The sequence below is a fragment of the Schistocerca nitens genome, chromosome 4 (genome assembly GCF_023898315.1).
Source record: "Schistocerca nitens isolate TAMUIC-IGC-003100 chromosome 4, iqSchNite1.1, whole genome shotgun sequence".
Lineage (NCBI taxonomy): Eukaryota > Metazoa > Arthropoda > Insecta > Orthoptera > Acrididae > Schistocerca > Schistocerca nitens.
In genome coordinates, this window is record NC_064617.1 from 273,467,667 (window position 1) to 273,495,632 (window position 27,966).

A 27,966-nucleotide genomic window follows, 5' to 3' on the forward strand; every position below is an offset into this window, starting at 1 on the left:
TGTTCAATATCTGTTACACATTTGTTACATGGAATATTTTCACTTTCAACGGCTGTATTTCCGCGTGGTAGAACATTGCGCACATAACACTCGTGAGCCATTTTATTTGACTTCCAAGTGTGTCTTCAGTGTTTGTAGCAACAGCTGCTTCAATCCATTTTCTTAATTCAGGGAGGTCTGCTGGTAGCGGAGGCATGTACACACAATCCCTGATGAAGCCCCAAAGGAAAAAATCTCATGGCGTTAGGTCAGGTGAACATGGAGTCCATGCAAAGCAAGCCCTGTCATTGGGCCCCTCGCGGCCTATCTAGTGCTTGTGTACATGGGTAAATTGACTTTATGGGTGCCATGTGATAGATGGTGCTCACATTGAACATTTATAAAGTTCTTGGTAAAACTGTTTGTGTTGCTCTTTCATTTGACATTTCATTTATAACTGTAAGTTTAATGTAATAAATATTATAAAGCATTAAAACCCGATATTCATTTATAAACAGCCTGTATTATGGATTAGTGTACCCTTTCTTATCTTAGGGAATAGTACTGTGGGGTGTGACATGCCAAACTAATATGGAAAATGGTTTTTATACTGCAGAAGTGAGCCTTGAGGAACACAGCAAAAGTAAAACCAGGAACTTCTTGCAAACCCCTGTTCATTATGCACAATATTCTCACAATTTATGCTGTGTATATGGTAGCAACTATAAGGCTGGTGAAAGGAGACACTAAAATTACAAGAAGAAACAAGGATATTTACAACTATGAAACAAGGCATAGAAAAGACTTTCATATGGTTAACAAAAGATTAACTTTAATAGCAAAACTCCCGTATGTCAAAGGAGCTGTTTTTCATAACTTGTTACCACATGAAGTTAAGATATTCACAGGGGATACTTTTAAAAAATAAGTCAAGTAGTGGTTTTATCCCAAAAGGCCATTGTAACTTGAATTTATTATGAATTATAATGTAATAATAAATAATGTAATCTGAAAAAAATGTAATTGTAAAAACTTTATACTTAATTGAAAATGCACATGCATGTGTGCCCCACTGCAAGCCATTAATGAAGGTGTGAGCATATGGAAGAAATTCGCAGATATGTGAGTGGCTCAAAGACTTCTTAAATAATAGAACCCTGTATGTTGTTCTCAATGGCAAGTGTTCATCAGATACAAGGGTATCATCAGGAGTGCCTCAGGGAAGTGTGATAGGACTGCTGTTATTCTCCGTATAGATAAATTATTTGGCAGACAGGGTGGGCAGCAGTCTGCAGTTGTTTGTTGATGATGTCATGCTGTATGGTAAGGTGCCAAAGATGAGTGACTGTAGGAAGATACAAGATGACTTAGACAAAATTCCAGTTGGTGTGATGAATGGCAGCTAGCCCTAAATTTGGAGAAATGTAAGTTAATGCAGATGAGTAGGAAGAACAAACCTGTAATGTTCAGATACAGTATTACTGGTGTCCAACTTTTGCAAAGCAGTATGAGGTGGATACAGCATGTGAAAACTGTGGTAGGGAAGGCAAATGGTTGACTTCAGTTTATTGGGAGAATTCCAGGAAAGAATGGTTCACCTGTAAAGGAGACAGCATATAGGACTCTGGCGTGACCTATTCTTGAGTACTGCTTGAGTGTTTGGGATCTGTACAACGTCAAATTGAAGGAAGACATAAAAGCAATTCAGAAGAGGGCTGCTAGATTTGTTACCATTAGGTTGGGAAAAACTTAAGTATTACAGAGATGCTTCTGAAACTCAAATGGGAATCCCTGGAGAGAAGGCAGTGTTCTTTTTGGGAAATACTACTGTGAAAATTTACATAACCAGCATTTTAAGTTGACTGCCAAATGATTCTGCTCCCGCCAACATACATCATGCATAAGGTCCATGAAGATAAGATACAAGAAATTAGGGCTCATACGGAGGTGTATGGACAGTCATTTTTCCCTTGCTCTATTTGTGAGTGGAACAGGAGGGGAAATGACAAGTAGTGGTACACTATATCCTACATTACACACCTTACGGTGGCTTGCTCAGTATCTATGTAGATGTAGATTTAGATTCCCATACCTAAACCTTCCGTAAGAACACAAAGTCTAGATGGAAGATATTTTTGTATCTTGTATTGTTGTATACATCACAATTCATCTGAATCTGCTTCTTATTACAGATAATTTTAAAACTAGGGTTCAATTAATTATACATAATAGTTTCACCATTCATACGGTATAACACAGGTATTAAAAGTTTTAAAATATAAAACTGAATGAAAAGTCCAATAGTCCATAATAGCTGTATTTATTGAAGTTGATTAGAGATGCTAATCAACATCACTAGATGTAGCTACTGCTGACTGTTTGATTATTCATTCAGTTTAATATTTAAAAGTTTTAACACTTGTCTTATACTGTGTGAATGGTCAATAAATTATGTTGATTTTTATACCCAGCCCAAAGTAGCACTAACAAGCAAATGAACAGGGAAGTGAATCTAAGAATGTCATGATAATTGAAGAGACCTCCGTAATATGTATGGCTGTGAACTTAAGTATGAGTGAAGTATGCAATTTACTCTAGCACCCTTGTTACCAAGTCAACACAACAGAAGCTACTTGTAAATGCAAAACATACCAAACTAAACTTCCTGGTTAGTTTGCCAGTAGGTTGCCTTCATTTTGGCTTGTCACTCATTTGGATGCTAAGGATTTTTTTAAAAATCATTGTTGAGTGATGTGGAAAACATTCTGGGTGTGAATAATTCCCTCATTAGAACCTGTGATATTCCTGAATTACTGTCTCTAGCACAGTATTTCCCCTAATCTAACTAATACTGTTCCAAAACTCAGTTATGTCTGCACAAATCCAGAGCAAGTTGGAAACAGGTTGTATCATGTGTATGGCATTTAACTTATTCAAAGTATATTTATATAAGCTACAGTTGATAGTTTGATTCTGAATGCAATGATGAATAAGTTTTGTGGTTGTCCAACAAATGAACATGCTACATATAGTTGTTTATTATGAAACAAGATTATTTTAAATTCACTCTGCAACACTGGAATGTTTGTCCCTGTGCTTTACTGATAGTCATACTGTACACTAATCTTAGTGGAGTCTTTTAAAGCTGAATGGAAAGTTAGTTGAAACAAGTGCAATTCATAGTTACGATGATTTTGTCAGAATGCAGATCAATGTGACACATGCTGTTTCCAAGTTGTAATCTGGAATATTTGAGAATATTCTGCAACATTCAAAAATGTGTCACTAGTGTCACCATTTGAGAACACTCACATGAGCTTGAAAATATTATAGTGCATCTCATTTATCTTACTTTTTTTAATTTTTTTTTTAACTTTGAAAAATACATTGATGCCAAAGAGACAGGAAAGAATTCTGGTAACAACCATGGTGTGATGGTGACCACTTCAAACACTGTGATACCTCCATAGCAAAACAGCTAGCAGCATACAGCCACTATAGAACACAATAAGGGAACTACATGTAGCATCAGACACTAAACCAGATATTTGCAATGGGCAGTTTTGGAGATATTGTCAGTTTCATCCACTAACACATATTAATTCCCTGCTGGAACACAGGCATTAATGATGAGGAACAAAGTGAGTACATTATACAGTATGTATCAATGTGTGGCACAGATTGAAAAGAGGCAGAGTGTACTGAAATAACATTAACATGCAACACTAACTGATATAGAAATCTTAGGTTCAAGAAGATGAAAATTCAATATTTGTTTATGACTCTAATTATCACCCTTACCATAACCTTCTCCTGACTGCTGATGTAGATTTCATTCACTAAATTGAACACTGGCCATTTCTTATATTTAATTTTTTTGTCTGTATTACACTGCACTACAATTACATAATTTTAATGGTTATTCTTACCTGACACTGACACACAGCCTGAAGGACCGAGAGTTAAGTTATGCCCAGTACAGACAGTGCACTTCTGTCCTTGAACACCAGATTTGCACATGCACCGGCCAGTCATCTGTTCACAATCTTCTCGAACAGCACCATATGGGGAGCATTCACAAGCTAATTGTTTGAAGAAAAGACATCTAATCTTTAATGCGCTTCCATTTATGAATTATATGTATTCTATTCAAATATACGAACTTTCACAGAATATTCAAAAATCCTTGCTATCTGCAGTACTAGTGATACACATTTTACAATTATATTTTATACAAACAAGCTTATGTCTGTTAGGTATTTTTCACATGCGAATGACTTGGGGTAGCAAAGAAGAAGGTATATATTATAAATTAACACTATTTTTCATGTCATTCGGACTGTAGGTGCATAAACTGTATTACGAGATTTATTAAGGTGTAAAAGTTCTCCACTGTTGCATTAAGCTGTGACAGAAAATGGTAATTGGTTCAGTGAAGGAAAATAAACTAATTCATTTCAACTGTAGAATAGTTTAAACATAAATCATTTTAATCTTCAATCGTGATTACTCAGTTACTTCAATAAACTGTCAAAACAGCACATTGGTTTGACTAACCTGACAGTGTCTGGAAAACCTTTTATGGAGTATGAAAAGCTGAAAGCAATGGATCATTCTTTCTTACTTAATGCTCAGATGCAGCTGCCCCCAGTTTTGTCTTCATAAGGCTGAGACAAATACAAAATCTACAAATTTCCAGCTCCAGTCTTGGAATATTACTACCCAGTAAGATTACTTCACCCCTCACAGCATCTGCACTCGCGGTCTAGTGGCTAGTGTTGCTACCTCTGGATCAAGAGGTCCCGGGTTTGATTCCCGGCCACATTAGGGATTTTCTCTGCTCAGGGACTGGGTGTTTGTGTTGTCCTCATCATTTCATCATCATCATTATCATTAGCAACAGTGTCTAGATTGGCCTTTATAAAAAATTGTACCGTGTAAAAATTGGGACTTCATCTGTACAGGCACTGATGACTGCTCAGTTGAGCGCTCCAAAACCAAACATCATCATCATCACCCCTCACAGGCATTTCCCCTATTATCAACACCTCAGTGCTCCATTAATCCATTTTTCCCCTACTTTCCCAGAAGATCCCCAGCCTCAACTCAAAGACAACAAACTCACACGGATCCACAATGTAGCTACCCTGCAGAAATTTCAAACATATTTAAAGGCATCATTCTATACAGTACCTACAGATCTATTTTTTACTTACTTACACAGCAAATGACAAAGTGTAAAGTGTTATACACAAGCTTTGGCACAGTTTTGCCTCATTTGACTGCCTGATCAACAGAAGTGTTGAATGTACCCAAGCTTATAAAATATGGCATTTACTTCATGTCAAATAATCTACATGTGGAAGTGTATTACACTAATAAATGAAAAAAAGGCATCTGTGATTTTCTACCACATTAAAATTTCCAAAATATTTGGGGTACCCATAAATTTTAATTATCTACTCGAAAAACTAAACTGCGACCATGAAAACTAAAGGTGGTGCTGGTCTTTCACTACATGCTGGACTTTCAATGCAACTCTCCTTTTCCTAACATGTATTACTTGGCAGAAACATTGGTTAAAGATATCTGGATTTTTGTTGTTCAGGAAACATTCAACATTTATCTTGTCAGCATTCTGGAAAAGGCTGCAAAGCAATGGTTTCTTCTTACAAGGAGAGAGAGAGAGAGAGAGAGAGAGAGAGAGAGAGAGAGAGAGAGAGAGAGAGAGAAAGTCACAGGGTGCCATGACAGAAGAATAGGGGGTTGAGGAAAATCTGACAGCTGAAAGAAGCAGTATGTAAGACCTGTGCAGAATGAGCTGGCATGTTGTCATGGAACTAAAACACTTTGTCTTGATAGCCTCCTGTAACCTCAACAGGAGATTTTGGTAGTATGCTTCGGTGATGGATAGATCCTTATTTGCATAATTTTAGTAACATATTGAAGCAGTTCAAAAAATACTCAGCATCACATTACTGAATGGTGGTTGAGCCTTCACCTTTTTCTGTCAATGGTGAATCCACACATTTCCACTACTTGATTTGCTCCTTTGTCTTGGAGTAATAGTGATAGGCACAGCACACATCCATGGTGATTAGGTAGGTAGTCATCTGGATTGGCCTAAGATAGGTGCAACGTTTACCCTGCTGTCTCAGTTTGGCAAACTGTTCAAATGGATGTGAGCAGCCATGGAACACAGCTTGAAAACTGATCCATGACGATTTTCATTTTTACCACTAATGCACCAAGGCCTGCTCTTCTTTTCCACTTCCTATTCTTCACAGAGAGGTGGTCTGCCATGTAGTTCTTGATTATTCAGACTTGTTTGAACACACTGTATGTATCTGTGCCACCTACCCACTGTATTATATGATGCTGCATTTTTTTATTTCTGCTTCCACCAATTCAGCATGTGTTGTTGTATTGTTTCCCTTCAAATGCACAATTCTCCACTTAGTTAATACACTGTCAAAAAAACAAAAACTGTGACCTTCTGTGGGAAATACCCAGTACAAAGTAAGATCTGTTTGAGAGAAATTCTAGAAAGAGTGAAAACATTCACATATATAGGCTATAAACTAACCTTTCTGGAAGAAACAGACCTAGCTGAAAAAGCCACCCGGTATACAAAAGCAATGGGAGTCATTAATAATGTAATGAAACCCTCTCTCATTCAGAAGCAAACCAGAACATGCCTTTATAAGACTTTAGAAAGACCTATGTCTACAATATGGCATCAATGCCTAGAAAATAAAGGCAAAAGATGCAAAAAGACTAACAGCATGTGAAACGGAATCCTTGTCACAAACAGCTAATTACACCAAATGGGATCGCAAAAAGCATGAAGATGTGCTGAAGGAAATTATATTCAGAATGACTAAAGGAACTGCAGAAAATATCTCTTGGAGAGTCCCAAAATCCAAGCTACACTTCTACACCAATGGTGTAAGATTGCTAGGTCAACCAATATTTATTTAAATAATATTTGTTACCAATATTAAAATTTACTTACCACAATGTGAAAACAGACATGGAAACTTTATCATGCAATAGAGGTATGAGCTGATATAGGTCACAATGATGTGTGGAAAATCCATGAAATGTAACAATATAATGAAAAGGATGGTTGCTAGTCACCATAAAGCAGGGATGCTGAGTTGCTCAGCATCTCCGCTACTATATGGTGAGGAGCAACTATCTTTTTCATTATACTGTCACAATAATGTATATTGCAGGAGTGAAGCAATGTGTTCTAATAACATTTGATCCCATGATGAACAGAAACTGATTGTTGTAGCAGTTTTCATATACCTGGTGCAGTGTACTACTACAACATGTCATGTATAGATAGAGGTGGTAACACATATTTCCAAAAGCTTCGGGATACCCCTGAGTTGGTGGTAAGTAAGCTTCTCAAGGACAACGAGTGCCAGATTAACTTCATGGTAAGTACACATTGCAAGCCCTTTCCAGAAACTATTTTGGTGGTAACCATACTTCCCAAGAGCCATTAACATGCCATTGTTTGGTGAGCTTTATACTTCCCACAGCCCTGAAGGCTATGTTCCACAACAAACAGAAACTATAGCTGGTACAGTGGACTGCCACTAGATGCCAGGAGTGTACAGAAGTGGTAACACACATTCCCTTAAATGCTGTAAAGAAATACATTTAGTTGGAAGTATATCCCCTACGGCCTGCAAAAGGGTTAAACAATCTGTTAGCAATACTACAATTTTGAATATAGCCTCCTTACTGAAGAGCTGTTACTTCACTCAATTGTTTACACTAATTTACAGAGCACACAAGCTTGGGCAGTACAAAAATGTGACAGTTATACAAGATTTAGTGTCTTACTTCTAAAAATCCAAGACAACATCTACATTTACATGATGTCGTGTGCTCAGCTCTCTTCAAAAAGCATATAATGTATTTAGTACATGTTGAACAATATTATTGCATAGAACTACCCAATTGCAAGATATTTCAGTGTACTTTGGCATAACATTCCTTGGAAGAAGAAAAGAACTGCACTTGCAGTAAGTATCTGATTAAACTACAAAATAAAATTCAAACACTGGTAACCCTGTGGTGTGCAGTGTGATGTGCCTCAAGCCAGTCCTGGCAATTCTGCCATTACTACTGCACAGTGTTTTATGGTATGGAGCATATCAAAACATGGGACAGCATACTGTCTCCCTTTATTATTATTATTATTATTTTTTGTTGCAGCCAACATATCTTATCACATGGCAGATTTTTTTTCCAAGACAAAACAACAATGCTTGAAAAGTGCTTTTATTGTAGTCACAAAGGGATTTCCTCTCCTGGTTTTATATAAATTGCATGTGGAGGGAGAGGAAGGAAAGGAAAGGAAAGGCAAGGAAAGGGACTGTGGATGACAGCTGCATTGGGCCTTTATGCAGAATCAGCAGTGATGAGTGGAAATGTGTGCCGAACCGGGATTTGAACCTGGAATCACCTACTTACTAGGCAGTTGTCTTAACCATTGCGCCACCTGGATGCAATGTTTGTTGTAACTGTGTGCACTATCTCAGCATGCCTCTCGGCCAATCCACATTGCCACTTCCAACAACAGCAAGGAAAACAAATTGAATGAGAAAGAAGAACTAAAATACAGCACTACTGATGATCCTAATTTAAACTAATGGTAAGTAATGCTGTAAATATGACTCCCAATTATGAGATCATGAGTAAAGCCCAATCTAAAAATTTACCACCATAATGTGCAGTCCCTGCATAATAAGATTGATGAAATTAATGTATTGTTAACAGGTGAACTTAAATATTTCTCAGTGCTATGCATTTCTGAGGACTGTCTTAACCCAGAATTAAACCAGAATATGAAAATAAACAAATTCACTTTGGCTTCTTACTACTGCAGGAAAAACAGTAAGCAGGGTGGGGTGGCAATTTACACAAAGGAAAACATAGATTTTATTAGCCTACCTGACTTAACTAGAACATACGTCAGAAAAGGATTATGAAACTGCAGCTATAAAAATTATTCAGTTCAACCTGGTTTTTGCTACAGTTTACTGATCACCATCTGGAAATTTTGAACTTTCTTAAACAAAATGGAGTCATTGCTACATAAAGTAAATAAAATGGATGGATTTCCTTACAAATAGTAACCCTTTTGAACCTTGCAACATCCTATAATTTAAAGGCTGAATAAAAGCTACTATCTGAGTACCAGAAACTTGCCAAACACCTCTAGACCGATTTCTAGTCAAGAGGAGTTTACACAACACTTCACTAAAACTTTTCAATGCAGGTTTTAGTGACCCTATTGCTCAAATATTAAGCATAAAAGTAAAAGGCAGTATTATTAACAACATTTATTCAAGAAATTATAATCACGATAATGTAAACTACGTCAGCAGCTTATTACAGAAAGAAATCAGTCACAAGTGTACAGAATGAATTGATATAAATGTAAAGTTCAACACTTTCATTGATACATTAACCCATTTTTTTAAAATTGCATTCCCACTGAAAACTGTAAACATACGGACGAACTCCAGAACAAACAGCTGAAGCACAAGGGGAATAAGGGTTTCATGCCAGAAGAAAAGACTACTTCATGAAGTATGTAACTCAAAAAATTCCTCATCTGAAGTACACGCATACTATAAAAAATACTTCAAAATATTTAAAAAAGTAATAAAAGCAGCAAAAATAATGCATTATGATGAATATGTTTATGATTCAGTTAATAAATCAAAGGCTATCGTTATAAAATATGAAAATGAAGGATACAGACAATCTTGCAAAAATATAACACTATCTCAAAAAAATAGAGAAGTGACAAATCCCTTACAGGTAGCCAACACATTTAACAATTTTATTACAATCAGAAAACAAAGATGATGTGTCTTACCAAACGAAAGTGCTGGCAGGTCAATAGACACAAAAACAAACACAAACATACACACAAAATTCAAGCTTTCGCAACAAACTGTTGCCTCATCATGAAAGAGGGAAGGAGCGGGAAAGACGAAAGGATGTGGGTTTTAAGGGAGAGGGTAAGGAGTCATTCCAATCCCGGGAGCGGAAAGACTTACCTTAGGGGGAAAAAAGGATGGGTATACACTCGCACACACACACATATCCATCCACACATATACAGACACAAGCAGACATATTTAAAGACAAAGAGTTTGGGCAGAGATGTCAGTCGAGGCGGAAGTGCAGAGGCAAAGATGTTGTTGAATGACAGGTGAGGTATGAGTGGCGGCGACTTGAAATTAGCGGAGATTGAGGCCTGGTGGGTAACGGGAAGAGAGGATATATTGAAGAGCAAGTTTCCATCTCCGGAGTTCGGATAGGTTGGTGTTGGTGGGAAGTATCCAGATAACCCGGACGGTGTAACACTGTGCCAAGATGTGCTGGCCATGCACCAAGGCATGTTTAGCCACAGGGTGATCCTCATTACCAACAAACACTGTCTGCCTGTGTCCATTCATGCGAATGGACAGTTTGTTGCTGGTCATTCCCACATAGAATGCATCACAGTGTAGGCAGGTCAGTTGGTAAATCACGTGGGTGCTTTCACACGTGGCTCTGCCTTTGATCGTGTACACCTTCCGGGTTACAGGACTGGAGTAGGTGGTGGTGGGAGGGTGCATGGGACAGGTTTTACACCGGGGGCAGTTACAAGGATAGGAGCCAGAGGGTAGGGAAGGTGGTTTGGGGATTTCATAGGGATGAATTAACAGGTTACTCTTGGTGGATTGGGGAGGATTTCATGAAGGATGGATCTCATTTCAGGGCAGGATTTGAGGAAGTCGTATCCTGCTGGAGAGCCATATTCAGAGTCTGGTCCAGTCCCGGAAAGTATCCTGTCAGAAGTGGGGCACTTTTGTGGTTCTTCTGTGGGAGGTTCTGGGTTTGAGGGAATGAGGAAGTGGCTCTGGTTATTTGCTTCAGTACCAGGTCGGGAGCGTAGTTACGGGATGCGAAAGCTGTTGTCAGGTTGTTGGTGTAATGGTTCAGGGATTCCGGACTGGAGCAGATTCGTTTGCCACGAAGACCTAGGCTGTAGGGAAGGGACCGTTTGATGTGGAATGGGTGGCAGCTGTCATAATGCAGGTACTGTTGCTTGTTGGTGGGTTTGATGTGGACGGACGTGTGAAGCTGGCTATTGGACAGATGGAGGTCAACGTCAAGGAAAGTGGCGTGGGATTTGGAGTAGGACCAGGTGAATCTGATGGAACCAAAGGAGTTGAGGTTGGAGAGGAAATTCTGGAGTTCTTCTTCACTGTGAGTCCAGATCATGAAGATGTCATCAATAAATCTGTACCAAACTTTGGGTTGGCAGGCCTGGGTAACCAAGAAGGCTTCCTCTAGGCGACCCATGAATAGGTTGGCGTACGATGGGGCCATCCTGGTACCCATGGCTGTTCCCTTTAATTGTTGGTATGTCTGGCCTTCAAAAGTGAAGAAGTTGTGGGTCAGGATGAAGCTGGCTAAGGTAATGAGGAAAGAGGTTTTAGGTAGGGTGGCAGGTGATCGGCGTGAAAGGAAATGCTCCATCGCAGCGAGGCCCTGGACGTGCGGAATATTTGTGTATAAGGAAGTGGCATCAATGGTTACAAGGATGGTTTCCGGGGGTAACAGATTGGGTACGGATTCCAGGCATTCGAGAAAGTGGTTGGTGTCTTTGATGAAGGATGGGAGACTGCATGTAATGGGTTGAAGGTGTTGATCTACGTAGGCAGAGATACGTTCTGTGGGGGCTCGGTAACCAGCTACAATGGGGCGGCCGGGATAATTGGGTTTGTGAATTTTAGGAAGAAGGTAGAAGGTAGGGGTGCGGGCTGTCAGTGGGGTCAGGAGGTTGATGGAGTCAGGTGAAAGATTTTGCAGGGGGCCTAAGGTTCTGAGGATTCCTTGAAGCTCCACCTGGACATCGGGAATGGGATTACCTTGGCAAACTTTGTATGTGGTGTTGTCTGAAAGCTGACGCAGTCCCTCAGCCACATACTCCCGACGATCAAGTACCACAGTCGTGGAACCCTTGTCCGCCGGAAGAATGACGATGGATCGGTCAGCCTTCAGATCACGGATAGCCTGGGCTTCAGCAGTGGTGATGTTGGGAGTAGGATTAAGGTTTTTTAAGAAGGATTGGGGTGCAAGGCTGGAAGTCAGAAATTCCTGGAAGGTTTGGAGAGGGTGATTTTGAGGAAGAGGAGGTGGGTCCCGCTGCGACGGAGGACGGAACTGTTCCAGGCAGGGTTCAATTTGGATAGTGTCCTGGGGAGTTGTATCATTGGGAGTAGGATTAGGATCATTTTTCTTTGTGGCAAAGTGATATTTCCAGCAGAGAGTACGAGAGTAGGACAGTAAATCTTTGACGAGGGCTGTTTGGTTGAATCTGGGAGTGGGGCTGAAGGTGAGGCCTTTGGATAGGACAGAGATTTCGGATTGGGAGAAAGGTTTGGAGGAAAGGTTAACTACTGAATTAGGGTGTTGTGGTTCCAGATTGTGTTGATTGGAATTTTGAGGTTTTGGAGGGAGTGGAGCTGGAAGTGGGAGAAGTAGATGGAAGAGACTGGGTTTGTGTGCAATGAGAGGAGGTTGAGGTTTGCTGGAAAGGTTGTGAAGGATGAGTGAGTTGCCTTTCCGGAGGTGGGAAACCAGGATATTGGATAGTCTTTTGAGGTGGAGGGTGGCATGCAGTTCTAATTTGCGGTTGGCCTGTAGGCGGATGCTCTGAACAGCCGGTGTGGATGTGGGAGAGGAAAGATTAAGGACTTTTATTAACTGAGACTGCGGACGTGTGTGCAAGTTGCATTTACGTGAGTGTGTGTATGTGTGTCTACTGCTGACAAAGGCCTTAATGGCTGAAAGCTATAATTGTGTGAGTCTTTTTGTTGTGCCTATCGCAACTCACCATCTCTGCTATATTGTTTAAGAAATCTAGTATACCTCCATTACCATGTGTATACATTATGGAAACCATTTTATTCTTTAAAATAAATGTAATAGGAAAGGACTGCAGACTGCAAAAATACTGTGATATACATGATCACTTTACCAGACAAAACAGAAACTTACATATAACACAAATCAGCACAGCTCTGTGCCAAAAAGGCACTTTTCACATGGGAGTAAGCTTTATAACAAACTTACTGAAAACAAAAGCTATTGCTGAGGTCAATACCTTTGGAAAATCTCTAAAGTCATATTTATAGCATGACTGCTTTTACTCCATTGAAGAATATTTAAATTTATGAAGTTTGTTATATAAATACTTATGTATAAAGTGTATTATTGTAACCTAAAATAAGTATGCCTAGAAATGACTTTCAGCTGTATACTTACAACTTGACTTGTCCAATGTATTATGCATAAGCTGCTTTGTAGACAACTGGACCAATAAATTCAATATAATACAATACCTAGAGCCATCTATCTGTTCCCATCTATGTCCTCCATGCTCACTGCTTTATGATTCCGGCAGGATATTGGTTGTAGTTGAGCATCAGCACTACTGAATGTGGTGGAATCATTGCCCATCGAGGCATCAGTAGAGTGGACGACCAACTTCCTGTGGGACTCTCAAAGTAGTGAGGATCGTGGACATGGACAGGGACTTCAGGTAGTTGGCAGTAAATGGGAATGTGGTTAGGCCGAGAGATATGTCAAGACAATCTGCACAATTGCAATAAATACTGTGTGCAGTTGGCACAGTGCTTAATGCAGCTGAGTCCTGATGCAGCTGACATCAATAGTCCCTTCCCTTTCCTTTCTTCCCTCCACCTTCAATTTACATAATATGTATCACAGCTACAAATTCTGTGTGATGTGTGTTCTTTTGGACGTGTCTGAAAGAACAGGCATCATGCATTCATGTAATCTCCTAATTTTGTTCTTTCTTTGTCATGCTTTTCTATAACACAGCTCTACAAAATAAAATTTTTTTTTCGTTGCCGGGGAAGTTTGAACGAAAATTGGATATTGTTATGATACTCATTCCGAGTATATTTGTACTTTTTCCAAATTGGCTCTGGTTTTTGAGATATAGGTTATTTGTGGAAATGAGAGTTTCATGTGGATAATATCGACTGCAGGGTCCATATATGGTGTAATATATTTGCTACCTGCTTTTTAATTAGTGATATTGTACTAACTTTATTAAACAATTGTGCTCAGGGAGTGCATCTGTGTGGTTGAGGATTACATCATGCAAACATCACACTGTCAGCATGTGTTCAGTCCTGTTGTGCGGTGCGTGTGTTGAAGATATTGAGGGTTGTGCAGATTTGAATTCGGCAGTACTCGACATTCATTTGTTGGCCGAGGTAATCCCCACAACAGCCGATAGGTAGCGTTCAGTGTAAACAAGAAAAATGGCGATGGTCGAAAGTCACACACATGTGCAGTGCAGCTTCAAGGAGATAGAACCTTTTCATCGTGACGTAGCAAATAAGAGGTGAGTATTCATTTCACACAAAACAATTAATGATGTTTGTTGGATGTGATTGACATGCAAATACAAGAAAGTTCTGCATAATATGTAGTATTTGTGCAATTTTGTTTTAGGAAAACATGAGTTCTTCACGCCGTCTTTGCGTGAACCATCCAGATGAGTTCTGCTACATTTGTGGTGAATACATTCTTCAAAAGAACAGGAAGAATATCACTCCTTTTGTGAAGGAAGCGTATCTGGCATATTTCGGAATTAAACTTGGAGATCAAGACAAGGCGTGGGCACCCCATAAAGTTTGTAAATGCTGTGTGGAGTGCTTACGGCAGTGGACAAAACGAAAAAGGAAAAGCTTAAACTTCGGAGTGCCTATGGTATGGCGAGAGCAGAAGAACCATACAGATGATTGCTATTTTTGCATTGTTAATGTGAAAGGTTTTAATAGGTTCAAAAAACGAAAGTGGGAATATCCCGATTTGGAGTCAGCAAGAAGACCGGTGGTGCACAGCAACGATGTTCCTGTACCAACCTTCACAACATTACCCACGCTAACATCATCAGATGACGATGTGCACGGCGAGGAATGTACAAGTAGTGGTTCGGAATACGAAGGACGTGAGACACAACCCCAGCAGTTCGACCAGAAGGAGCTCAGTGACTTGATACGAGAACTCAATCTTTCAAAGCAAGCATCAGAACTCTTAGCATCCAGGCTTAAGGAAAAGAACTGTCTTCATCCAAGTGTTAAAATAACAGCTTACCGGACGAGAGAAGAAAACCTTCTTCCATACTTCAACCAAGAAGAGGTTATAGTGTATTGCAGCAATATACCTGGACTTTTACTTGAATTGGGGCTGCCGGAATATAGACCAGAGGACTGGCGTCTCTTCATAGACAGTTCCACTAGAAGTTTAAAATGTGTTCTCCTACACAATGGCAATCGTTACGCATCTATTCCAATTGCCCACTCAACAAAACTTTGTGAAGCATATGCTAACATCAAGATGGTTCTGCAGAAAATTCAGTATATGCAGCACCAGTGGTTGATTTGTGTTGATTTGAAAATGGTGAACTTCTTGCTTGGACAACAAAGTGGATACACAAAGCACCCATGTTTTATCTGCATGTGGGATAGTAGGGCTAAGCACGAACATTGGAAGCAGAAAACATGGCCTCCAAGGGAACATATGGCTGTTGGTGAAGCAAATATCATTAATGAACCTCTGGTTAGTAGGGACAAGATTGTTCTTCCACCATTACATATTAAGTTAGGACTAATGAAGCAATTCACCAAAGCTTTAGACAGAAATGGTAATTGCTTCACATACATCTGCAATATGTTCCCTGGACTCAGTAGTGAAAAACTTAAGGCAGGAATATTTGATGGTCCTCAAATTCGCAGGCTCATCAACGATACCAATTTTACAAGTGTCATGACTGTCACTGAAGCATCGGCCTGGAACAGTTTTGTCGCTGTTGTAAAATGTTTTTTGGGCAATCATAAAGCTCCCAATTACGAGGAACTGGTCAAAAACATGCTCACTAACTTTCAAAACTTAGGAGCTAACATGAGCATAAAATTGCACTTCCTTCACAGCCACTTGGATCGATTTCCTCGTAATCTAGGTGATTTCAGTGAGGAACAAGGAGAGCGGTTCCATCAAGATATGAAAGGAATAGAGGAAAGATATAAATGAAGATGGGACAGGCATATGATGGCAGATTATTGCTGGAATCTGCAACGTGACTGTTCTGAAGAGACCTATAAAAGAAAAGCGTGCAGGAAGCGGTTCGTCATGGACGGAAAATGATATACTTATAGAGAAACTTTTCAATTATGTTTTATACGTGGACAAATGCCTATCAGGTTTTCATAGAAGCTATTTATAAAGATTATTTTCTTTTTTCATTGTAGTTTGTAGCGCTCGAGTTCAGTATTAGCAATTTTTTCTAATTTTTTGAATAAATCATGCATTATCTCAAAAACTAGAGCCAAACTGCATAAATGGTTGCTATATTCGTCCTCAGCACCACTAACCCATCCTAAAGCCACTCAAATATCCTTGGCAAGAAAATGAGTGTTGACCAGTGTAATTTCTCAAATAAGAATGAAATGATATTCTAGGATTAATAGGTTTTTTACTTACAGAATTTGTAAGTAACATGTGAATTTAGTACCAGTACACTTGTTTATCACATGAAGACTAATTTTTTAAATAATTTTATGTTGATTCAAATGCATTCTACATCAGTCACACTGTCTTGTCTATTGCTCCAACTGATTGATTACAGTTCAATAAGTATTTTGATGACACCAAGTTGTTAAAAGTTTCTATTTTATTACTCTGCAGCTAGTTTCTACCTAACCATTCATCTTCTAGCAGAACTTTAATGTTGGCACAAGCATAAACTAATGTAACTTAATATTCCAAGCATTTATTATTAAAAGTATGCTGTTAATGCAGTTTTCTAATTTGAATTTAAGCCTTTGGTATGTCAGTGCTGAACTTCTAATTTGGTCAGTTAAAATTTATATTATCTTCTTACAAGAATATGTCTTTTGCCGAAGCTGTGCCACATAATTTTAAGATGATTTTGGATTCAGTTTCTCAAGATTGCTTTGATAATCCATTTTTCTTGCTGATACCATTTCAACAGTAAGACATGTGGACAATATACACATGTCTCTTCTTCTGCACCTATTCAGTGCCACTAGGATACTCATCAATCTAATTTCTGGATCTACTCTCTTCCACTTGTGTCCAAGTCCTGGGACCTGAGAGTTATGAGTAATTCTCCATCTTCAATACTGTGAAAGAAATCTCCTTTACTGCCAAGTTTTTTGCTTTCCATATTTTGAGAGGCAGTGTGGATCAAAGTATGGAAAAAATATCCAGTCAACATGGGCTCTTAAACGCATACCTTAAGAGCTATGAGCACTTATTCATATTCACTACTGTGAAATACATTTCTTCTACTGAACATGTGCTCATAGCACTTAAGGTATGCTTTTTAGAGCCAATGTTTACCAGGAAATTTTTTTCCTGTTTTGGTCCACACTAACCCCTCCCAAAATATGTAAAGCCAAGAGCTTGCAGTAGAAGAGATTTGTTTCACAATATCGAAGATGAAGAGGTGCTCATAGCTCTTAATGCATGCGTTTTCGACACCATGTTTACTACACTTTTTTGCTTTGAAAGATTTTTCCTGTCATATCCCTGAATACTGATCATTACTCCTGAGAAACCATGTATTTGTATTTTTTTATAGCTATGTTGCCTTATTGCCTAGCTATGTTGCCTTATTGCTCTTCTATTATATCAGCCTCTTAGTATAATGCCTCATCTTTGAGCAATTGACTGCTTTCTGTTTTGTAATGCATTATTGTTATAATGCATTATTATCCTATGATCTTAATCTTGGCTATGAAATCACACATTTCAGATTCAGATTTTGTGTCAATGTATATTATTATGCTCCTATAGGTCTGCGTTCTCTGTGTCCAGTTCTTCTCTTTCATAATTGCAACAGTTTGTACATACTGTCATTCCTTCACTTCAAAACATAATTCCATATTTAGTGAATATACCATTTGCTGTAAGAGTAAATACCACTACAATAAAGGAAAATGAACAACTGGAAGTGCAAAGAACAAGCAAAAACATAAACAAACTTTATAACATTAAATGAATGAAATATGGTAAACCATTTGCAAAATCAAATAATATCTTACACAAACATCCATCATGACCTTCAGATATCTTTGGCAGCCCCCAGTAGCCCGGTTCACAACGGTCACATTTCACACCACCAACTCCAGGTTTGCATGTACATTGCAGTGTATCTGGATCACATGCATCAGAGATAGAACCTACAAAAAAGAGAAAAGCACAAACATTTACAATATATTCAACAAGAAGAAAATTTAAAAGATGTTGATGTTGATGAAGATGGCGTGATGATATTTTGAAGGTGTGGAATGGCTTCAGTTTTTCCACTTTAAAATATTATTAGATGAGTGTTATTTACCTGTTACAAGTATCATTTTTAAATTAGTAAAAAATAGTTCTTACATACATTAAAATCATAAGAAGCATCCATATTTGAAACATGTAAAGAAAAAGAACAGAATAAACTGTTAAGACAGTACATGTACTAGCTGATCATTACACTAAAAATGGATGAACTGGCTCCATGCAACATACTAATGTCTGAAACATAAACATTTTGCACAGTACACTCCTTCTATCACCAGCTACAATACACAGCAGAACCTCACTTATATTAACAATATAATTCCAGCTCATAAAATGCACTGTTTTGAAATGAGGCATACATGTGTCACAAGGACCATGAACAAGTGAGGCTTTCGATGTGAGAATAAAAGCACATTCATCAGAAACTGAACTATATACAAAGATGTGTAAAGCCATTTCATCCAGCCTAAGTGACCAAGAGGAGGAAAAGCAAAAGTGGAATGCAAATCTTTTCATGGTGCCCAGCAACTGAGTTTTCCACTGACCTATGACCATGTCCAACAGTGAGTTTATGGTATTTAGGGGAGTGCCACACTATTGAATTATGTACCCCAGCAGGCACTTTTACTATTAAATCAGCTTGCTTGTTTCCTTAGATTCTGATGTACCTTTGTGCCTGTCAGAATAACATCTACTTCCCCATTTCTGTACACAGACAAAGGATTCTTGTATATTCTAGATCATTTTTTCCATTGTGTGAATCAGAAAACGAATCACAACAAATGAGAAACTTCTCCCTTAGTCACGTCATCTTTCTCAGTGTGTACATTCCTTCACACTAAATGCTCTAAATTCATTTTTAATGATTATCCGTAAGGAATATTGGTAAAAACTCACATCCATGAGTAGACATGAAGTTAAAATATCAAGGCTAATTCTGGTAAAGTTGATCGACAGCAGACCAGACACTGAATATGAAATTGTTAGATACTATATGCTGATAGTAAGGTAATATTATCCAGTTTTGTAGTTTCACTGTGATATGCTAGTTGACATATTAGCAGAAATAGAAGCTGATGAAAACCTAATGGGAAATATAAGAGAACGGTAAAGTTGATTAACAGCAAGTCCAAAATAAATTCCATGAATGTTTATTTAACCCCTTTGAAATCAAAACATGTCTTTAACAGGGATCTGGACTGTTGCCACTTTTGTTTAACTGTGTGTTAAATAATAATACAAACAATAATAACAATAATGATAGAAGGAATAAAAGTTTCAGAACATTTAAAAAATTAAAGAACATTTAAAGATGAGACTAAGAGGAATAACATGTAAATATAATTTTTAGGTTTTGTAGATGATACAGTCCTAATAACAGAATATTCTGAACCAGCAAGAACAAAAAATAATGTAATGAAAGTGTAGATCATGGTTCCAAACAAAGTCAGCATCACGAAATATAACAATGCTTCAGAACATACTGCAACAATGAATGGGAGGTGCTGGCAAAACCACACCCTCTCTCCCAGCTCCACAGCACTATCACAAGGATGCTGATATATAGCCAAGCAGAGGAAGGCTGCCCCAGTTTGCGACATCCAATCAAACAGAAAACATTGTCTACTTGGGACACATGTATTACTCATGTCTTAGAATGAACTATATTTCAGAACTTTGTGATCCTTATACTTGAAGAGAAGAGTTAATAAAAGTGCGCATCAAGTGATGCTTTAATATTTAAAGACAGCTGTAAATAATTAGCACATTCATGTGGCAATGGATTATATAAAGTTAAGTAAATATTTTTATCATTCTTGTAATAAAGTGCACTAATATTTCATAGGTTGTAGTTTTACTCCACTATATTCCATAGCAACCCACAGTTATATTTGACGATTGTAGTCCCATCAGGACATAACAAAAAGAATATATTGAAAGAAGTGGCAGAGCAGATATCTTTAGGGGAAAACAATGAAAAAAATTGTATAATACCAAATGTCAAGGACAATACATCCCAATTAAACACCAGATAATAACAATAACATGCATAAAAATCTTTACATCCCTTGGCAAATGGATTACACTCAATGGGTTCAATAAAGAAGCATTGAAAACAAGTGCCAGAAAAATGGAAACATGAAACATTTACAAAAAAATTGTTTGTTTTATACATGCCAAAACTCATCATTAAAATTCTTCCAAAAACCATCGTGTTTATATGAGAAACGTTCCTAGTGGAATTAGAATAAAAAGAAGAAAAGATCATACTAAGTTTGCTGTGTCCAAACTATAAAAACTTGTTCTACTTTCAAAAAATTAGAAAAAATTAGAGACATAATACACAAACAATAAGTCTACTTTTATGATCATATAAAAAGAATGAATGACCCCAAATGGATGAAATGCCTCTTCAACATCTCTGACTTAAAACACAAAAATATACATGGCTGTCTACAGACATAGATGAAATGAGCATAAAAAAACCTGTTAGCTTAGTGTGTTTCTTCAGTGGTCAAGCAATGAAATAAAGAAAAATAATACTGATGCACATCATGTTTCATGTATATTTTAATAGAAACAATTTGAACCATCATTACAACTATTGTGACAATTTATACATGGTTCATGAAATAATACTCTATACATGTTACCTCTGATAAAGAATCTGGTGTAGCTGGAGAGCCTATTTAATGGTAAATAAATATTTCAAAACATAGAATAGCCACTAGTCTCTGCCTGGGCCATCTTCTATTTATGCCACAGTTCCAAGGTTAATATGTACGATATTTAATGATAGAATGCTGAAAACTAATGCCTCCAAATTCTTTATGTGAAAACTCTAAGCTTTTTAAAGAAAATAAACATTATTAGCATTCTAAATCCTTATTTTTTTATGTCTACCAATTTGCAGTCCTCTGCCACAAGAGGGCTCCAAATTATAACATGGAACATGGCAGTGTGTAACATGACTATATTAGTGTGGAAGAAATTGCATACTGTGCAATCAAGTTTCAAATTCGAAGAGTTCATCCACACATGGAGCACCCTCTCCTTCAGCATGATAATGTCAGACCACACACAGGCACTGCAACACTTGCAACAATCCAATGCCTTTGGTTCACTATCATTACTCATCCTCCACACAGTCTTGATTTTGCCCCATTCAATCTTCATATGTTTCCAAAACTTAGAGAACACCTTGAAGGACTTCACCCTAATAGTGTTGAAGTGGTGCTACCAGAGATGAGGTTGTGAGTCCATCAACAAAGTCTTCAAACACTGCACAGTGATGGTATTAACAAACTGGTCTCTCAGTGGAAACAATGTGTTACTCTCTAGGGTGACTACCTTGAGAAATAAGTAATAATATCAGGAAAAGGATAGTTGCTACTCACCATATAGTCGAGATGCTGAGCCATAGATAACCACAACAAAAAGACTGTCAGAAAATGAGCTTTTGGCCACAAGGCCTTTGTCAGAAATAGAAAAACACACACACACACTCACATAAATGCTACTCACACACACATGATCACAGTCTCTGGGTGCTGAGACCACACAGATTGGGCAGTCATGTGTTTGTGAGTTGTGTGTGTGTGTGTGTGTGTGTGTATGTTCTATCCCCAACGAACGCCTTGTTTGCCAAAAGCACATATTCTGACAGTCTTTTTGTTGTGCCTACCTGCGACTCAGCATCTACGCAATATGGCGAATAGCAACTATCCTTTTTATAACATTGTTACATTCCATCCTGGATTTTCCATTGAGAAATAAATATGTAGAAATGAGGAACAATGATGTAGAATGCCAGTAACATTTGTTTTATTTAAAAAATTTTAATAGTTTTCACATAAAAGATTTGAAGGCATTACTTCTTAGCAAAACTTCATAAAATAATGTTGGGAAAGAAAGGACAGAATGTAAGTGCTTCTTCTCCATGAAGGAGCTGTGCAATGACACCTAAGATAGTCTATTAAAGGCACCTCTGCAGTTTCCTGAAAATCATTCTAATGATCACCCAAACAACAGAACACTTCCTGAAATTGTGTTGATGTTTAGGAGCTCACAATGAAATATTTTCTAGTTCTCTTTACCAGTACATCATTTATATTTTGCTTTTGTCAACTAAAAGGCTGAGATGATCTGTGCAGTTCACCTGCATTTAGCTTTTACAGTACTGCACTCATGTTTCTGATACACACGTGCCAGTTTATACTCTGTCAGGATCAGGCTGCTTTCACTATTGGCCTGAAAAGTCTTTAACTAAAGTCATCAACTACTGTCCCCAAAGCAGCATCTACAAAGATGGCAGAGAATTACGAGAGACTGGTGCTGGAGAACAATTCTGTGACAGTGCTGAAATTGCTACTTTGTACTGTGCATTACATTCATAATAGACAGAGCTTCTGATAACAACAGGTATACTCTAGATATCAGTTTATGAGGAAGGTGCTAACAGACCATAATGCAACATGACATTCATTAAACTCTCAATCTAGGAAAACTGAATGGGAAGGTGTGATGAGGTTGTAGAGCACTTCCTGATTTATGGCATCATGAGGTCACAGACAAGGGAAACGTCATTCTCCTATTATCCATGTGCATGACCAAGCAATTACAAGTTAACTAATCATGAGACAAAGAGTGGTATTGCTGGCAAGCAGTGTAGGGTCACTATACCCTGTGGGTAAAATTATCAGGGTCTAATGTGCCAGAAATAAATATGTTATAATCACACACTTCCTAAGCAACTTCACACTAAGGAGCATAGTGAAACATTCTATTTCCACCAGGAAAGTGTCATTTGATAGCTGCTTTATTGCTTCTGAACATAGAAATCCCATTTCCCTGCTTAACAATTACAAACACATTCAGGAGAGGAGAACTGTTCTGTTACTATCAGCAAAGAAATTTTTTATTACTAGTTTCCCACAGGACTAGCTATTCAAGCTCTCTTTGTTGCTTGGATGTTAATATTCCCTGGCAATCTGACCACAACTGTGATCCAGGTGGTTAAGCCATGATCTGTGCTTCCTAAAATGCACAGTATTTCTGTGTAATGCCACACAGATTTCACTTCTTCACTGCTTATGTTGTCCTTTCATGTGGAGAGCAACTCTTCCCCCTTCCCCATACTCTATCAGTTACTTTTAGTTTCTAAACCACTACATGAAATAATGTTTTATTTTCTTATTAAAATTAGCTAATGAGACAATTTTTGTGAAAACAGTGAATATTAAAACATTTCTTAAATAAAAGTTTACTGTGCTATAAAATAACACACAGTGCCTCTTTGATCCAGTTTAAGTAACTACACTGAAGCACCAAAGAAACTGGTTTAGGCATGTGTGTTCAAATACATAGATAAGTAAATAGGAAGAATACGGCACTGCGGTTGGCAATGCCTACATTAGACAACAAGTGTCAGGTGCAGTTGTTAGATTGGTTACTGCTGCTACAATGGCACATTATCAAGATTTAAGTGAGCTTGAATGTGGTGTTATAGTTGGCACATGAGTTATGGGACACAGCATCTCGGAGGTAGCGATGGAGTGGGGATTTTCCCGTATGACCATTTCACGAGTGTACTGTGAATATCTGGAATCTGGTAAAACATCAAATCTCTGACATTGTTGCAGCCGGAAAAAGATCCTGCAAGAACAGGAACAACAATGACTGAAGAGAATTGTTCAACATGACAGAAGTCCAGCCCTTCTGCAAATTGCTATAGATTTCAAAGGTGGGCCACCAACAAGTGTCCAGGTGTAAACCATTCAATGAAACATCATCAATATTGGCTTTTGGAGCCAAAGGTCCACTTGTTTACCCTTGATGACTGCATGACACAAAGCTTTACACCTTGCCTGGCCTGTCAACACTGACATTGGACTGTTAATGACTGAACACATGTTGCCTGGTCAGACGAGTCTCATTTCGAATTGTATCAAGCAGGTGGACATGTATGGGTATGGAGACAACCTCATGAATCCATGGGCCCTGCATTTCAGTAGGGGACTGTTCAAGCTGGTGGAAGCTCTGTAATGGTATGCAATATGTGCAGTTGGCTGATAAGTCTAGATACAATTCTGACAGGTGACGTATGTAAGCATCTTATCTGATCACCTGCATCCATTCATGTCCATTATGCATTCCAACGGACTTAGGCAATTCCAGCAGGACAATGCAACACCCCACATGTTCATAATTGCTACAGAGTGGCTCCAGTAACACTCTTCTGGGTTTAAACACTTCCGCTGTCCACAAAACTCCCCAGACATGAACATTATTGAGCATATCTGTGATGCCTTGCAATGTGCTGTTCAGAAGAGATCTCCACGCCCTCACACTCTTATGAATTTATGGACAGCCCTGCAGGATTCCTGGTGTCAATTCCCTCCAGCACTACTTCAAGTCCATGCCGTGTTGTGTTGAGGCACTTCTGCGTGCTCACGGGAACCCTACACTGTACTAGGCAGGTGTACCAGTTTCTTTGGATCTTCAGTGTATATTACACATTGTCACTTAATCAATATATTAACATCATATATTTCATTGTAACTAAATCACACTCACCCAGTTTGTTGCATCCACAAAGTGAGGGGCAACCAGCATTTCCCTCTCCTTGGATAGGAGTTTTTCCATCAGGACAACAACCAAGAAATGTTGCTTGACATGGACTGGCCTCAACAGCTGACAGAAATTTTATTAAGATATACTGCATGTATTTTGTAAACAATAATGAAAATCAATTGCATTTACACACATTTCATGTATGCATTATCTGAAAAAAAAACCTTAGTTCATTATTTGTTTCATACTGGTAATGTCCTTTTATCACAGGGTATGAGACAAAGCTCTGCAAAGAACTGCCCCCATTCTGTCCTCTCCCCCTTTCCAACCTCCCAAAACCCATAAGTGTGGAATACTGTGGAGCTATTAAGTAGGTCAAACTGATGACTAAAAAATACTATAATTCTATGCTTGTTACTGCCATCATTTAAATGTAATTTTCAGTTCTATTTCTTTTCATTCTTACATTTTTGCAAAAACTTATTACTTATACAAAATCCAGCACACACATATATCTATACTCTGCAAAACTCTGTGAAGTGTATCCTGTTGTACAACATATTACGGTTTCTTCTCAGTCCAATTGTATATGGAGTGGGAGAAGAATGATTGTTTAATTGCCTCTGTGTGTACTTAAATTAGTCTAGTCTTTTCAGTCCTTGTGTGAGAGATATGTGGGCACTGTAATACATTCCTAGATTTCTCACTTAGTAGTGTTTCTTGGAACTTCATAAAGATGAGCAATGTGGATAAGGAGGAGGCCTGCAGTGGGGAGAGGGAGGGATATCAGGGTAGGAGTGGGTGAAGATGCCTGTGCTGCATTTGGGTACTTGCAGGGACGTGGTGGGGACAGTCTAGAACTGCTAAGTAGATATGTAATAGGGAGAGTTCCCACCTGATGACAGTGGGAAGGATCCAGATGGCACAGCCTGTGAAACAGTCATTATATTGAAGCACATCTATTTGGGTGGAATGTTCACAAACTATATGGTCTAGCTGTCTCTTGGCCACAGTTTGGCAGCAACCATTCATACCCAAAGATAACTTGTTAGTAGTTATGCCCACATAGAATGCAGTGCAGTGATTGCAGCTAATTTTCGGCATGCACCTACAAGTGCCTACCAGTGCAGCTGTTTCTGTATCTCAGTGATGCTGTCCCAGGGTCTAAGAAACCCAGCAACCATTCATGCTGGTATTCTTTGTATATCCTATTAGACCTATTCGGTATAGGCCCACATGTGTGAGGAATATTCTAGGATGAGTGGCATGAGTGTTTTATAAGAAATCTCCTTGGTAGACGGACTGAATTTTCCTTGTCTCCTGTCAATAAACTGAAGACTTCACCTTCTTTACTTATGATTAAGTCTAGTTGACTGATTCCAATTGTGTCTCATTGCTACTGTAACCAAAGGTTACTACATTTCTGCAGTGTTTGAAGTGCACAATTTTCCATTTCTGAACATTTTGTTTGATATGATTGTTCTTTCATTAATAAGCATTTGTGCTCAGAATATATTTTAAGATTCTATAACCTGTGGATGTCAAAGATACTGGAGGTAGTTACAACAGTGCAGAAAGAATACATTGTTACTCACTGCATACAGGAGGCACAGACAGGCACAATAAAAAAGAATACTAGAAATATTTAAACTTTTGGATGAAGCTTTTGGATGAAGACCTTTCTCAGAAGCAGAGCTCTCACACAAAAAACAACTCAAACATACATGGCTACTGTCTCTGGGTGCTAAGACTCAACTGCGAGTGTGTCTGACATGGGCAGTGATCAACTGTGTGGGTGATGTGGATAAGGAGGTGTGCAGTGGGAGGGTGAGGGATAAGGTGGGGGGATGAGATACTATTGCTGCCTGTGGGAGCATGAAGGGGCATGGTGGGGACAAGTTAGGGCTGCTACACAGATATGTTATAGGGTGAATTCCCACCTACGTAGTTCAGAAAAGCTGGTGTTGGTGAGAAGAATTCAGATACTACAAACTGTGAAACAGCCATTATACTGAAGCACATCTATCTGGGTGGCATCTTCATAAACTGTATGGTCCAGCTGCCTCTTGGCCACAGTTGACAGTGGCCATTCATGCACATAGACAGCTTGCTAGTAGTTAAGCCCACAGAGAATCCTGCACAGTCATTGCAGCTAAATGAATCTTAACTGTGCAGGTTGGTACTTTAGCTACAACATATCCTTCATTCTGACAACCACCGTATCCTCAGCTTTTGTTAGTCCCTGTCCTCCACCCGCCTAGTCCCTTACCAGCTCCCACTACAATACACGCATGCCTTCTAGCAGACCAATGCACCTACAAGTCATTTCCTCTTCTCTGCTTCTCTCCTCTTCCTCCTTCCCCGCAGCAACCAATGCTGTACCTAGCAGCCCTGTTCTGTCCCACCTCACCCTTTGCATGCTCCCACAGGCAGCACTAGCATCTTCTCTCACACGTACTCTGCTATCCCTCCCCCTCCTTGCCACATGCCTCTTTCTTATCCCCACCAACCGCCCCAACAGACTGTTGCTCATGTCAGACACTGTTTCAGTCAGGCCTTAGCACCCAGGGACATAAGTCATGTTGTGTGAATGGTGAGAGTTCTGTTTCTGAGGAAGCACTTTGTCTGATAGCTTAAATATTTCTAGTATTATTTTTCATTATGCCAGGCCGCACCTCAATGCCTCTTCTATGTGGTGAGTGCAATTTATTCTTTACATATAATTATTATTCCATCCTGGACTTTCCACTGGATGGTAATTATGTGGATCACAGCTCTTACCATTCTTCTACACAGGTGTGACCTGCGCTTTCTTCAACTACTGGTCAAGTTATTTGTTGGCGTGATCTACCATATATTATGTTTAAAAGAGGGGTAGCTCAATCACAAATTCTGCAGAGATAGGGATTCTATTAGGCACAGGGCCTGGTTCAGTTTCAGCTATATCCACTGTTTCTCAACTCCATTGAAACTAATATC

At 38.7% G+C, this 27,966-nt stretch overlaps 1 protein-coding gene across 1 annotated transcript in view; it reads right to left on the minus strand.

The window, feature by feature from the left end:
- LOC126252249 (agrin-like) overlaps positions 1-27,966 on the minus strand; it is a gene marked incomplete at its 5' end in the record, with an annotated part of 306,781 nt that overhangs the window by 145,702 nt on the left and 133,113 nt on the right. Inside the window, 3 exons of the mRNA XM_049953122.1 lie at positions 3,909-4,061; positions 18,171-18,308; positions 24,991-25,107. Coding sequence (XP_049809079.1) covers positions 3,909-4,061; positions 18,171-18,308; positions 24,991-25,107 — 408 coding nt within the window. The remainder of the gene's footprint in view (positions 1-3,908; positions 4,062-18,170; positions 18,309-24,990; positions 25,108-27,966) is intronic.